The sequence below is a fragment of the Numida meleagris genome, chromosome 12 (genome assembly GCF_002078875.1).
Source record: "Numida meleagris isolate 19003 breed g44 Domestic line chromosome 12, NumMel1.0, whole genome shotgun sequence".
NCBI classification, from domain to species: domain Eukaryota; kingdom Metazoa; phylum Chordata; class Aves; order Galliformes; family Numididae; genus Numida; species Numida meleagris.
This window is the reverse complement of record NC_034420.1, coordinates 11,466,797-11,476,659: the sequence shown is the minus strand read 5'-3', so window position 1 is coordinate 11,476,659 and position 9,863 is coordinate 11,466,797. Positions and strand designations below refer to the sequence as shown.

General features: G+C 40.3%; 1 protein-coding gene across 7 annotated transcripts in view; it reads left to right on the top strand.

Annotated features, from left to right (window-relative positions):
* The window catches only part of MRPL22 (mitochondrial ribosomal protein L22), a 25,583-nt gene continuing 15,723 nt past the window's right edge, over positions 4–9,863 (top strand). For 5 of the 7 annotated variants that reach the window (XR_002442852.1, XR_002442850.1, XR_002442851.1 and 2 more), the window contains exons 1-7: positions 4–81; positions 161–206; positions 1,944–2,079; positions 4,005–4,070; positions 4,498–4,575; positions 5,379–5,448; positions 5,877–6,105. Coding sequence is in view for 2 of the 7 variants with exons in the window: in XM_021410631.1 (XP_021266306.1) it covers positions 54–81; positions 161–206; positions 1,944–2,079; positions 4,005–4,070; positions 4,498–4,575; positions 5,379–5,448; positions 5,877–6,088 (636 nt within the window). In the remaining 5 variants the exon portion in view is untranslated. Of the gene's footprint in view, positions 82–160; positions 207–1,943; positions 2,080–4,004; positions 4,071–4,497; positions 4,576–5,378; positions 5,449–5,876; positions 6,980–9,863 lie in introns of those variants that run through there. The other 2 variants (XM_021410632.1, XR_002442853.1) reach the window with 2 other exon arrangements.

Genomic DNA, 9,863 nt, shown 5'->3' with positions numbered 1-9,863 from the left:
CCGCTTCGATACGCATGCGCCAGGAGCGGCCGCCGTAAAGCGAGACGGGGAAGATGGCGGCGTGGTGTGCGGGAGGTGCGGGTGAGCGTGAGGGGACGATTGCGGTATTCCGCAGGTATCGCCCGCTCTTCCCCGGGCTCAGCTCGTTTCTTCCTTGCAGGTAGCGCCTGGGTTCGGGGGCTCCTTGGCTGGGCGCGGCCGGAGAGGTGAGTCCGGGGCTCTGCTGTCCTGTCGCAGGCCTGGGTGGGGGCTGCGGGCGTCGGGCGCTCCCCGTCCCTGTACCCGTCTTCCTGTGCGCTCCGGCTCTGTGGCACGGTTAGGGTCTCTGTTTTGGCCCCGTTCTGCCACGCACATAAATTTTTCTCTGGATGCATGGTTCAGAGGAGTAAATTGGCATCTCCTGTATCCGACTGCGCTCTCCCCATTGGCTGCTCTCCTCCAGTGGCCGACCCTTCAGTCTGGAGGGGCTGCATAGGCATGTTGGGCAGTGCTGGTTGCTGCATCCCCACTTCCAAAAGAGCTGAGTGTGTGATGCTCAAAGTGCAGGGCTTTGGTCTCTGCCAGAGCCTGTGGAGGTCAGTCACGGAGGTCTGTCACTGAAGGAAAAGAAATGAAGGCGTATGTTGTTCTTGTGTTACTGTCCTTCAGTTCAGCTGAATCACTTTCCCTGGTCAGTTCTTCTATTTTGTATGTCTCCCAACTGTTGCTTTTGTATGTTTCTTCCAGTAAAGTCATGGAGTGTAAAACCTACTTAAAAGAACCTTTTGGGTGTAAAGCATAAAAAATTCTGTTGCTTGTCACTTTCTTTTCCTTGCAATGTGTTCGTGTTCTCTTTCCTCTCCTGGAGTTATGATAAATAGAGTTGTTCTCTGGATTGCCTTAAGATAAGGACTGTAAGGTTTCTCAGTCTGTCAGGACTCACCTTCCAGGTATCAGCAGAACATGTAATGCTTATTTCACTGTTAGGCTGTGAAACTGCAAAGTGATATTCGTGTGCGTGTCAAATATTGTCCTGTATTAATCGATGATGTTATGTCTGGTGATGGTAAACTGTGGTTTTGGTAAATAACTGGGGAAATAAGTGCATAATGTTACATTTACGTAGCATTTTATTCCCTGTTGATAATGTGAACACTTCCTAAGGTGTGCAGCGCTTTTGTGAAGATAATCACTGTGTTCTGCTTGCCAGTCATTTTAAAAGGTTTTGCACAACTTGACAAGCCACACAGAGCTGTTTGAGCCTTGCTAAAGCTCCAAATATCTCATTTTGAACTCATCGATTTCTTGTCGTTGTGAGCAGCTGCCTCGTACTGCTCTGCCTGGTCAGCAGGGGGCAAAATGCAGCTTGGTCTTTCTGAACGTGAGTGAGCAAACTGACTGGAAGCTGTAGAAAGTTTTTTATTTACTTTCAGCTATCTTACATTGATTTCCTTGCATTTTGAAAGCTGAGATTATTTTCCCTTTCAAATTTCAGACAGGATAAATGCTTACACACTTTCTATGCTTTCTTCTTCACTCTCAGTCCCTTGAAAAGCTAGAAATTATTGCTATTAGAAAGTCTGTTGCTAAAAGTTAAATGAGTATTGGTTAGTCTTGAGAAAATTACAAGACATGAGTTGTTAATGCAAGTAATGAACCGCATCCAAGAAAAGAGAGAGGTAATGATGTCTGTGTGTTGATCAGGGGGCGCTGTGAAATCTGATGCTATACAAATGTAACTTAAGCTACTTGGCATGCTTTGGGAAGCCTGAAGCTTTTTGTTAAATTAAAAAAAACCTTCAGTGTAAACCGTAAAGGACTTTTGACTGCTTTCAAGTAACATTGTTAATGCGTCAGTTCTCTTTGTCAAAACAAGTAAGTTCACAATTTTTTCAGATAATCTGTACAGGGACAAAGAACTTTTATTTATGTTCAGCAGCAGTGACTGTGGTGTTGTCTTGCAGGTGGTTTGCAGCTGGTAGTGTTTTCCCGCTGTCGTGCATCCACACAAGTACATCCCTGCAGAAACTTGGGAAGTGGGAGAAAAAGAACAGGATTGTCTACCCTCCCCAGCTGCCTGGGGAACCTCGCAGACCAGCTGTAAGCACACACCTGTGAATTTCTTTACATGTTTGTGTTTAGCAATTTCAGAACAGATTGTCTCTGTCTCTGGATGACTCCACAAGGCATGAGTCTGGTTGCTTATTCATTGATTATTTAAGATTTTAGTCTGTTTCATATATTAAAATTGTAGGAGTTAACATCGCTTTGGTTGTTCTCCATTTCTAACTTATGTTGGAACTTGAAGCTGCTGTGCAGCTGATCATCTGCCTAGTGTGTTGCAAACTGCAAAGATGCCATCCTCTGCTTGTAGAATTCTGTGAACTACGAAGAGATGAAAGTTACCAAGAATGTCTCATTATACACTTGTGCTGTTCATACCAGCAGTAGGTAACTAGGAAAGAAAGCAGCTGGATTGTTTTTTCTGCATAAAACCACAAGTGTAACTTTCCTTTAGCAGTGGAACTAATGGTGCCTGTTTACTGTAAGTAAAATAGAGTGCATGCCCTTCTAATTTCTTGATTTCTCTGCTTTATAGATTCTCTGAGGTTTGATACTGTTTCCTCTTGCTGTGGCCTCCCTCTTAATGGTGCTATTCATAGGTTGTCTACTCTCATAATGGTTGCTTCATTTGTTTGATATGTGTGAGGGATTCTGAAGTGTGGGGACAGTCATGAGAGTCAGGCGAAGAATGTGATGGCAGAAATCTCTTTTCCTTACAAAATCATTTTGTATACACTGTACAGTGGAATTGTTCTTCAGTCTGTTGCACAGTAACTTGTGTTTACTAAACCATAAATTGAAGCAAAGAGTGTAAAATCGGTGAAGGCCTGATAGCATTCAAGACAACTTTTGGAGAAGTCAGTTTAAGTAACATGATTTTTTTTTTTAAAGGTAGTCATAACAGATGATGCTAGTTTTCCATGATAGCAAGTTCATGCATGTTTTTACCTGTCCTGTCTTCTTGATCATCTTATAACTGGGAAGTACAGATAAGTGTGAATAGAAGCAAGTATTTCAATTGGAGTCACTTGTGGAAAGTTAAGTGTAGTCTTTGGTCACTGAAGGGAGTAATCAATACTGCTTTATCTACACCTTAACCAAGGAGAGTTTTAGGTGAATTTCTTGATATTTCCTCATTCTTGAAATCTGATGTCTTGGATTTTCATTTTTTTTTAATTGCACTTGGGAAGTAATGCCTTGTTTACTCTGTTAGACGTGCTGCTCAGCAAAATAAATCATTTGCGTCTCACAAGAATCATCTTTTTTTTTCTGATATGCTTTTGTGAACCATTAGCATCTATCATTTCTATCAATATTGTGGCCTAGAATTAGGAATACATGCTGTGCACTGTGCTGACTAGTGCAATATATACATGAAAATAGAGTTACCAACCAGCTCACTTAAATCAATTCTTTTGCTGTGCGTAAAAGATTCCACGTCCTTCAAATTTGTATTGATGTTAAATTTTACTAGCTGCTTTTGCTCTCTCTTGGTACAGTAATAATGTTAAATAGCTCTTTGGAGACACCTCGTCATGTCAGTCAAACTCAAAGCCCTCCTCACTTCTGAAGAGCTAATTAAATTCGTTTGGTGTTGAGTTGCTACCCCAGCAAGATAATGTGATGGCACAGTGACATTCTTAACACTGAATGGGCTTAGGCTGCTTCAAAAGGTGGGGAGGAGCAAACAAAAAGATAAGGGAAAAAATAAATTTCCAAGATCTCTATTTAAAAAATAATTAAATGCTTACAAGATTGTATTAAAGTTAACTGTTGTTTAAGTTTTTTATAGTGCTTTCCATTTACAATGGCAACAGTATGCCTGACTTGGTATGTTCAAGGTATGAGTAACAGGGAGAGCTTCTTCTATTCCTAGAAAGAACATACATTGCAGAGTAGGCATGTACGCTTCATTCTTTTTCTCACAGCAAAATTACTTGTCCTCTCTTTGATGCACCTAGGAAATATATCATTGTCGGAGGGAAATAAAGTACAGCAAAGATAAGATGTGGTATCTGGCAAAACTGGTAAGCAAAAGTACTTATTTGTTGTGAATTTTAGAATTTAATTGTTGTATTTGCTTTAACTGTCTAGTTCGCTCAGAGTGCAATCAGTATCTTTATGATAGAGTACTGAGGATCACTTGTGCAGCAAGCAGTTGTCTGTGGTTTGAGTTAACTATTTTATCTTAATATGTTTTCAAATGTGTACCCGGGGATCTCTGAAGTAATGTGCTGTTTTTTCACTCTCAGAAAAAAGGGAAAAAGTTGAATAATTGATCGTTCAACGTTTAGCTGAGAAGCACTGTATGTAAGATATTGCACTGAGGAAATGTCAAGCTGAAGTCTTCTGATTTGTTCTTTGTAACAGCAAAATAATTTAAATACTATCTTCTGAATAAGAGAAGGGGAGCATTTGTAATTGCACTAGTTAACTTTAACACTTTAATTGCAGATTAAAGGAATGTCCATTGACCAAGCTCTTGCTCAGTTGGAATTTAATGATAAAAAGGGAGCAAAGGTGATCAAAGAGGTATGTGGGAGCATTCTCTAACAAACCAAGTTTCAAGAAAGCTTTCCAAATATCTGGTGACAGGTGTTGGTTTTAGATGTTTCTGGTAAGCCTGTGAGAACCCATTCAAACCACGTTCTTGTAGCAGTCATGTAATGTTGTGACTTAAGAATATGCAGAGGTAGCTTGTGCTGAATGTTTTAAATTCTTGATGATTACAAGTAACTTGTCGGTACCTTCGCTGTAACGTTCTTTGGATTTAAGATCGTGGTAAATAATGCAGAATCTGTCACGAATTGTGGCTCTGTCAATGTGCTTTAGTTCTTCAAAATCATAAGTGATGAGGAATACTGTCAGGGAAGGGATTGAACTCTGTTAAAGCATAAAAATTTTTCATACACAGTAGTTGTTGGGAGTATCAAATTGTTTGCTTGGCCAAAGCATTGGTTTCTGGCATAATTATGACTAAGTAGTATTAAGTTTTAGCTCAAAAATACTGAACGGCATAAGTTGACTTCTACCCATGTCTGTTTCTAGTCTGATATTAAATCAGTTGAAGGTCCATACACTGACAGCTACTGGTGGGAGCCATCTAACCCACTTCCTTTCCTTCCCAAAGATATAATAAGGTTGACCTGAAATTTTTCAGTTTGTGTGCAGAGAACATAGTAATACAAAATATAAGTCTATTTTTAACAATTTTGATGTCTCTGATGTACTGTTCTGTAATTGACTTAAGCTTGCAAATTTCTTCATCTTATCCAGAGATAAGAAATAGCTCTTCTTCTCTTCCTGCTCAATGCTTCCCTCTCTTCTTGTTACAGGTTCTGTTAGAGGCTCAGGAAATGGCAGTAAGAAAACACAATGTGGAATTCAAATCAAATTTACATATAGGTAATTTCTTTTTTATTTTAATGCAGAAAAATGTCATCCTACTCTATGAGAAGTTTATCCTTAGTAAGACTTTCTCGCTTCAAATTGGCAGAAATGGATGGAATACAATTTCTAGTAAATATCTTTAGTGAAACATTAAAGATAGATATGCTTTCTACTTGCAGCACAGCTGACATTAATTATCTTCATGTGTTTACTTTCTAAATGCATCTTTTTGATGCTTCTGAAGTGTTAGTTACAGAGGAAACTCCAGGGTTTCCTCTGTAGCAGTAATCTGCTAAATGTTATGGAAGATGGAGAAGAGAATCTCTAATTGAATTAAGTTTTCATTTGCAATCCACTGGTAAGGCAGTGTTCCAGTTGCAGGTATGTAGCAGTTTATTCTGTGACTGAATAGTCTTCTCTCCTCCCCACCTGTTTTCCTTCAGCTGAGTCACTGGCAGGCAAAGGCCACTATACAAAGCGGATCCGTTACCATGGGAAAGGCATGTATGGCATCATGAAAATCGTCAAGTGCCACTACTTTGTGAAGTTGGTGGAAGGTCCTCCTCCTCCTCCAGAGCCACGAAAGACTGGTTTTGACCAAGCAAAAGAATACGTGCAACAGCTGCGCAATAGAACCCTTGTTCATACACTGTGATGAACTTTTGTGACTGTGTAGGTACTTCTTGTTTGACAACGTCGTTATGTAAAATAATAAAAACGTTTTAGGTATATTTTTGTTGCTGTTGGAGCTGGATGATGCAAGAGTGATCATAGATCTTATTTGTCAAGCCTAAGGTGTGCAAAATGTTGGAAGAGCAGCGACAGATGTTACTTGGACTACAGCTTTCAACTTCTCTGGGCTGTCAAATCTAGAGGAAACAGTGCACTTAAAACTTCCTGGGAATTCTGTTGTGAACTTCACGCAACTATCTTTGTTATGTGTGCTCCAGTCCTTTATTGTAGAAGTGTACAATTGGCAGTCAGGTTGCAGGGTCAGGAGTTGGAGTAAAATTACCAAAATCAGGTGCCTGAAAGTAGCTACAACAGTACAACAAAACTGGCATCAATCTTAGGTTATCAGGCATCAATGTATGATTTCTCTATCTGGACTGTAATGCCACCTCCTTACTATCTCTGCTGTGTATCTTAGGCACTGTGTCTGGGGGTGGGGAGTGAAAAATTCCAAGTTCAGATTTTGGTGGTGTCAGTAGGTGGCATTGTTTAGTTTGCCAGGGAGGGATGTCGTAGTGAAAACTTGCAGCACATTGAAACCGTTCTTAATTCTGACCGTGGCATTAATAGTCTGGTATGTGTGTGGAGTTCACGCTGTTCTCTGTGGAAACTCAATATGAGTAGTGAAGAGTGAACTAATTATACTGTCTGGGAACAAATTGCTTTTGTAATGTTGAGGGAAGTAAAGTGCTGTATGGATTTTAATGTGGAATGGCTTGTTCCGTGCATGAACTGGACTTCGGTTCTCTGAAAAAAAAAAAAATCCTATTTTTATCATTACTTCAGTGAAGAGGAAAAGTGGTGAAAAGGTCTTCACCCTGTAATGTTTTCACCCAGATGGCCGGAGATCATGGACATCGGCATAAAAAGAGAATTGTAGTTGCTTGTTTATGAAAATATCTGATATTTAGACCCTTCCATTCTCAGAGCATAGAATGCAAGGTAGATTGCTTACCTCATTTGGGTCGTCTTACCACACTGACTGAAAAGTGAAAACTTTTCTTGTCCTTTATTTCATCAGTGCTTGAATGACAGTAAACGGACAGTTCCTATAAGGAAACGAATTATCTTTGCTGTCCTAATGAAAGTGGCATACAGCTGTTTCTTTTGGCTACCAAAGAAAGAATCCTATGATCTTAGAGTGTTAGGGGATTGTGAAGTTACACTAGAAGTACATACATGGTTCCTACCACTAATGGTGCTTATTTGCCCTCTGCTCTTCTGTAGTGTGCTTACAGGCGCAGTACTTGTTTTAATGGAGGGTTGTCAGTGATCTGGGAAAAGGTTAAAGATTGCAAAATAATCCATGCTTAACAGCACTTGTCATCTAAGCATGTAAAGCCTGACTTCCAGATAACTTTCCTAGTACCTCTTTCTCCTGAGAGCTGTAGATTTCCCTTCAAATCCCTTTTGGACCTCCAGACAAGATTGTATCATTGCTCTACTTTTCTTTGAAAACTGGAAGAAAAGTGAGAATGTGACCGATGTCTTCTCCTTCTCTTTCATGATGCAGCTGGTGGCCCTGACACTTCTTTAAATGGTCTTCAGTCAAAAGGCAAGGTGCTTGTGTTCTGTGGTTGTTGCCTGTTTTCTTCCTCAAAACAAAAAATAGCAAGACTCTTTTTGGCCATGCTTTACAGTCCCTGTTTTACCTGCTTCTTCCTTCTTAACAATGTAGGACATTGTAGTGGATCATCATGGTATTGGCCAAGGAAGATCCTCGGGGAGGTCTGGTGAGATAAGGAGCTTGAACAGACTTGATTCCTCCCCTTTGCTTGCAGGAGGGTAAAAGTGTGTGCGGTGGCTTATGGAACCTGCCTGGATCTTGATTTCAGTAAAATCTGGTGATAAAGCTTTATACTGTCAAGTTCTATATATAAAATAAAATTATTTTTTTTATTTATTCTACTTCCTTGCTAATTAGTACATCTCCAGTTAGCTAATTGAGATGGATTCAGAAGGAAAGTACTGCTAATTGCAACAAGTCTTTTGCAGAAAATGATTGTTTGTTCCTGTGACCTCCAATAAAAGAACATTCTTAAATGAGCTGTCACCAGACAGGAGGGGAGAGGCACCTAGGCCTCTGCTTGATGCCAATTTTATTAATAGCATCCCGGGCACTGCAAACTCACCACTTGTGTACCTATGTGCTGATATTACAGAAACTGCAGAAGGAGCAGGTATGCGTGAAGGTGTAGCAAGGCTTCAGGGAAATCTGAAGAGAGCGGAACTGTGAGCTGTGCTCAGCAATGTGAGATTTAATTGATGAAAGCTTGAAAACCCACTTTGGGCTTGTTCATGAACATTTTAAAGTACTCTCTGAGAAAGTCAAAGTACTTCTGTCAACCTGATGTCTTGCTGGATGCATTGTGAAGGTTTGTTTTTCCTTTTTGGAACTCCATGGCAATTACTGAGGACATCAGGAAAGATTCATTAATAACTCTACATTTGGACTTAGTGTTCATCAGCTTTCTGAAAAACATGGAAGATGAATCTAAGTGTGATTAAATAATGTCTGGACTCCCTGTCTGGGCCTGTTGTGGCTGGGCACAGATGGGCCCAGTGCTCCAGCTGTGCTGTGGTACCTGGAATAAACCTGACGAGGCCAAGGTCATGCAGCATAAATCTTCTGATTAGCTCTGCTTGCACAAATATGGGAGCTGTGTAAGAGTACTGCCTGCTCAGCATCCAGATGCTTGGGAAGTCCTTCCCTCATCTGGAGCAAATGAACAATAGGAATTGCTCTTTGCTTTCTGTCAATCCCCATGAAAACTCACCGATGGGATGCTGGAAGGTCATTTGCAAACAGAGTTCTCCTCTAAATAGGAATAAGGTTACTCCTAATATCTTCAATGAACCATATAAACAAAGTGTGACATTCTTCGTTGTGTGATCTATAGTTCTCTTGAAAATGCCCCTATTTCTAGCTTTTTAAAGAACAAGTCTTTATTGCTGAATGACAGCTATCCAGTGGCACTTCAGCCATGTAATTTAAAATAATTACTAATTAAACAAAATAAGAGACTGTAACAGTGCTAATAATCACATGAGTTACTGTTTGCTGGAACCTTATCTAGGGAAAATAACTTAAGGGAAAGTTGCAGGAACTGTTGTCAGGAACTGACTTTTGAGTACTTAGACTGAAGTAAGGAACAAGAAATCTCTTGGGAGTCGATAGCAAATGCGGAGCTAATTTTATATTTGCTCTATCGACTCTCAAGGAAGTTACATGCTAGTACAGAGGGCAGGCTGCCATTGAGCAGAACAAGCCAAGGAGAATGTAACTTTACATCAGGCAAATTATGCATCCATCTCAGATTATTAACTGAGGAAATGAATCTGAAAGTATGTAATATGCTTGGAGAGCTGAGCATTCTTGTACCTAAAGACAAAATGTGGGTCAGAGCATCTGCTTTACTACCACGTAAGTGATATTGGGTAGGTGATACTTCTGTGTACTGCTCAATTGTACACCCATCAAGCTCTGTATGGTAGTGTTAATTTTGTCATATACTGTTATGGTTTTGTGATTTTTTTTGTTGTCGGTATTCCACATCATTACATCATGTAAGGTACGGGCAGTTAAAGGGTTAATTCCCCGGTTACTGTAAACTGCCTTTTTTGGTGTGGCCCTCTGAGGGGGAGGGGAGGAGGTGCACTCCCCAGGGGTCTTTGCGGGAGAGGGGGTGGTGAAGCCA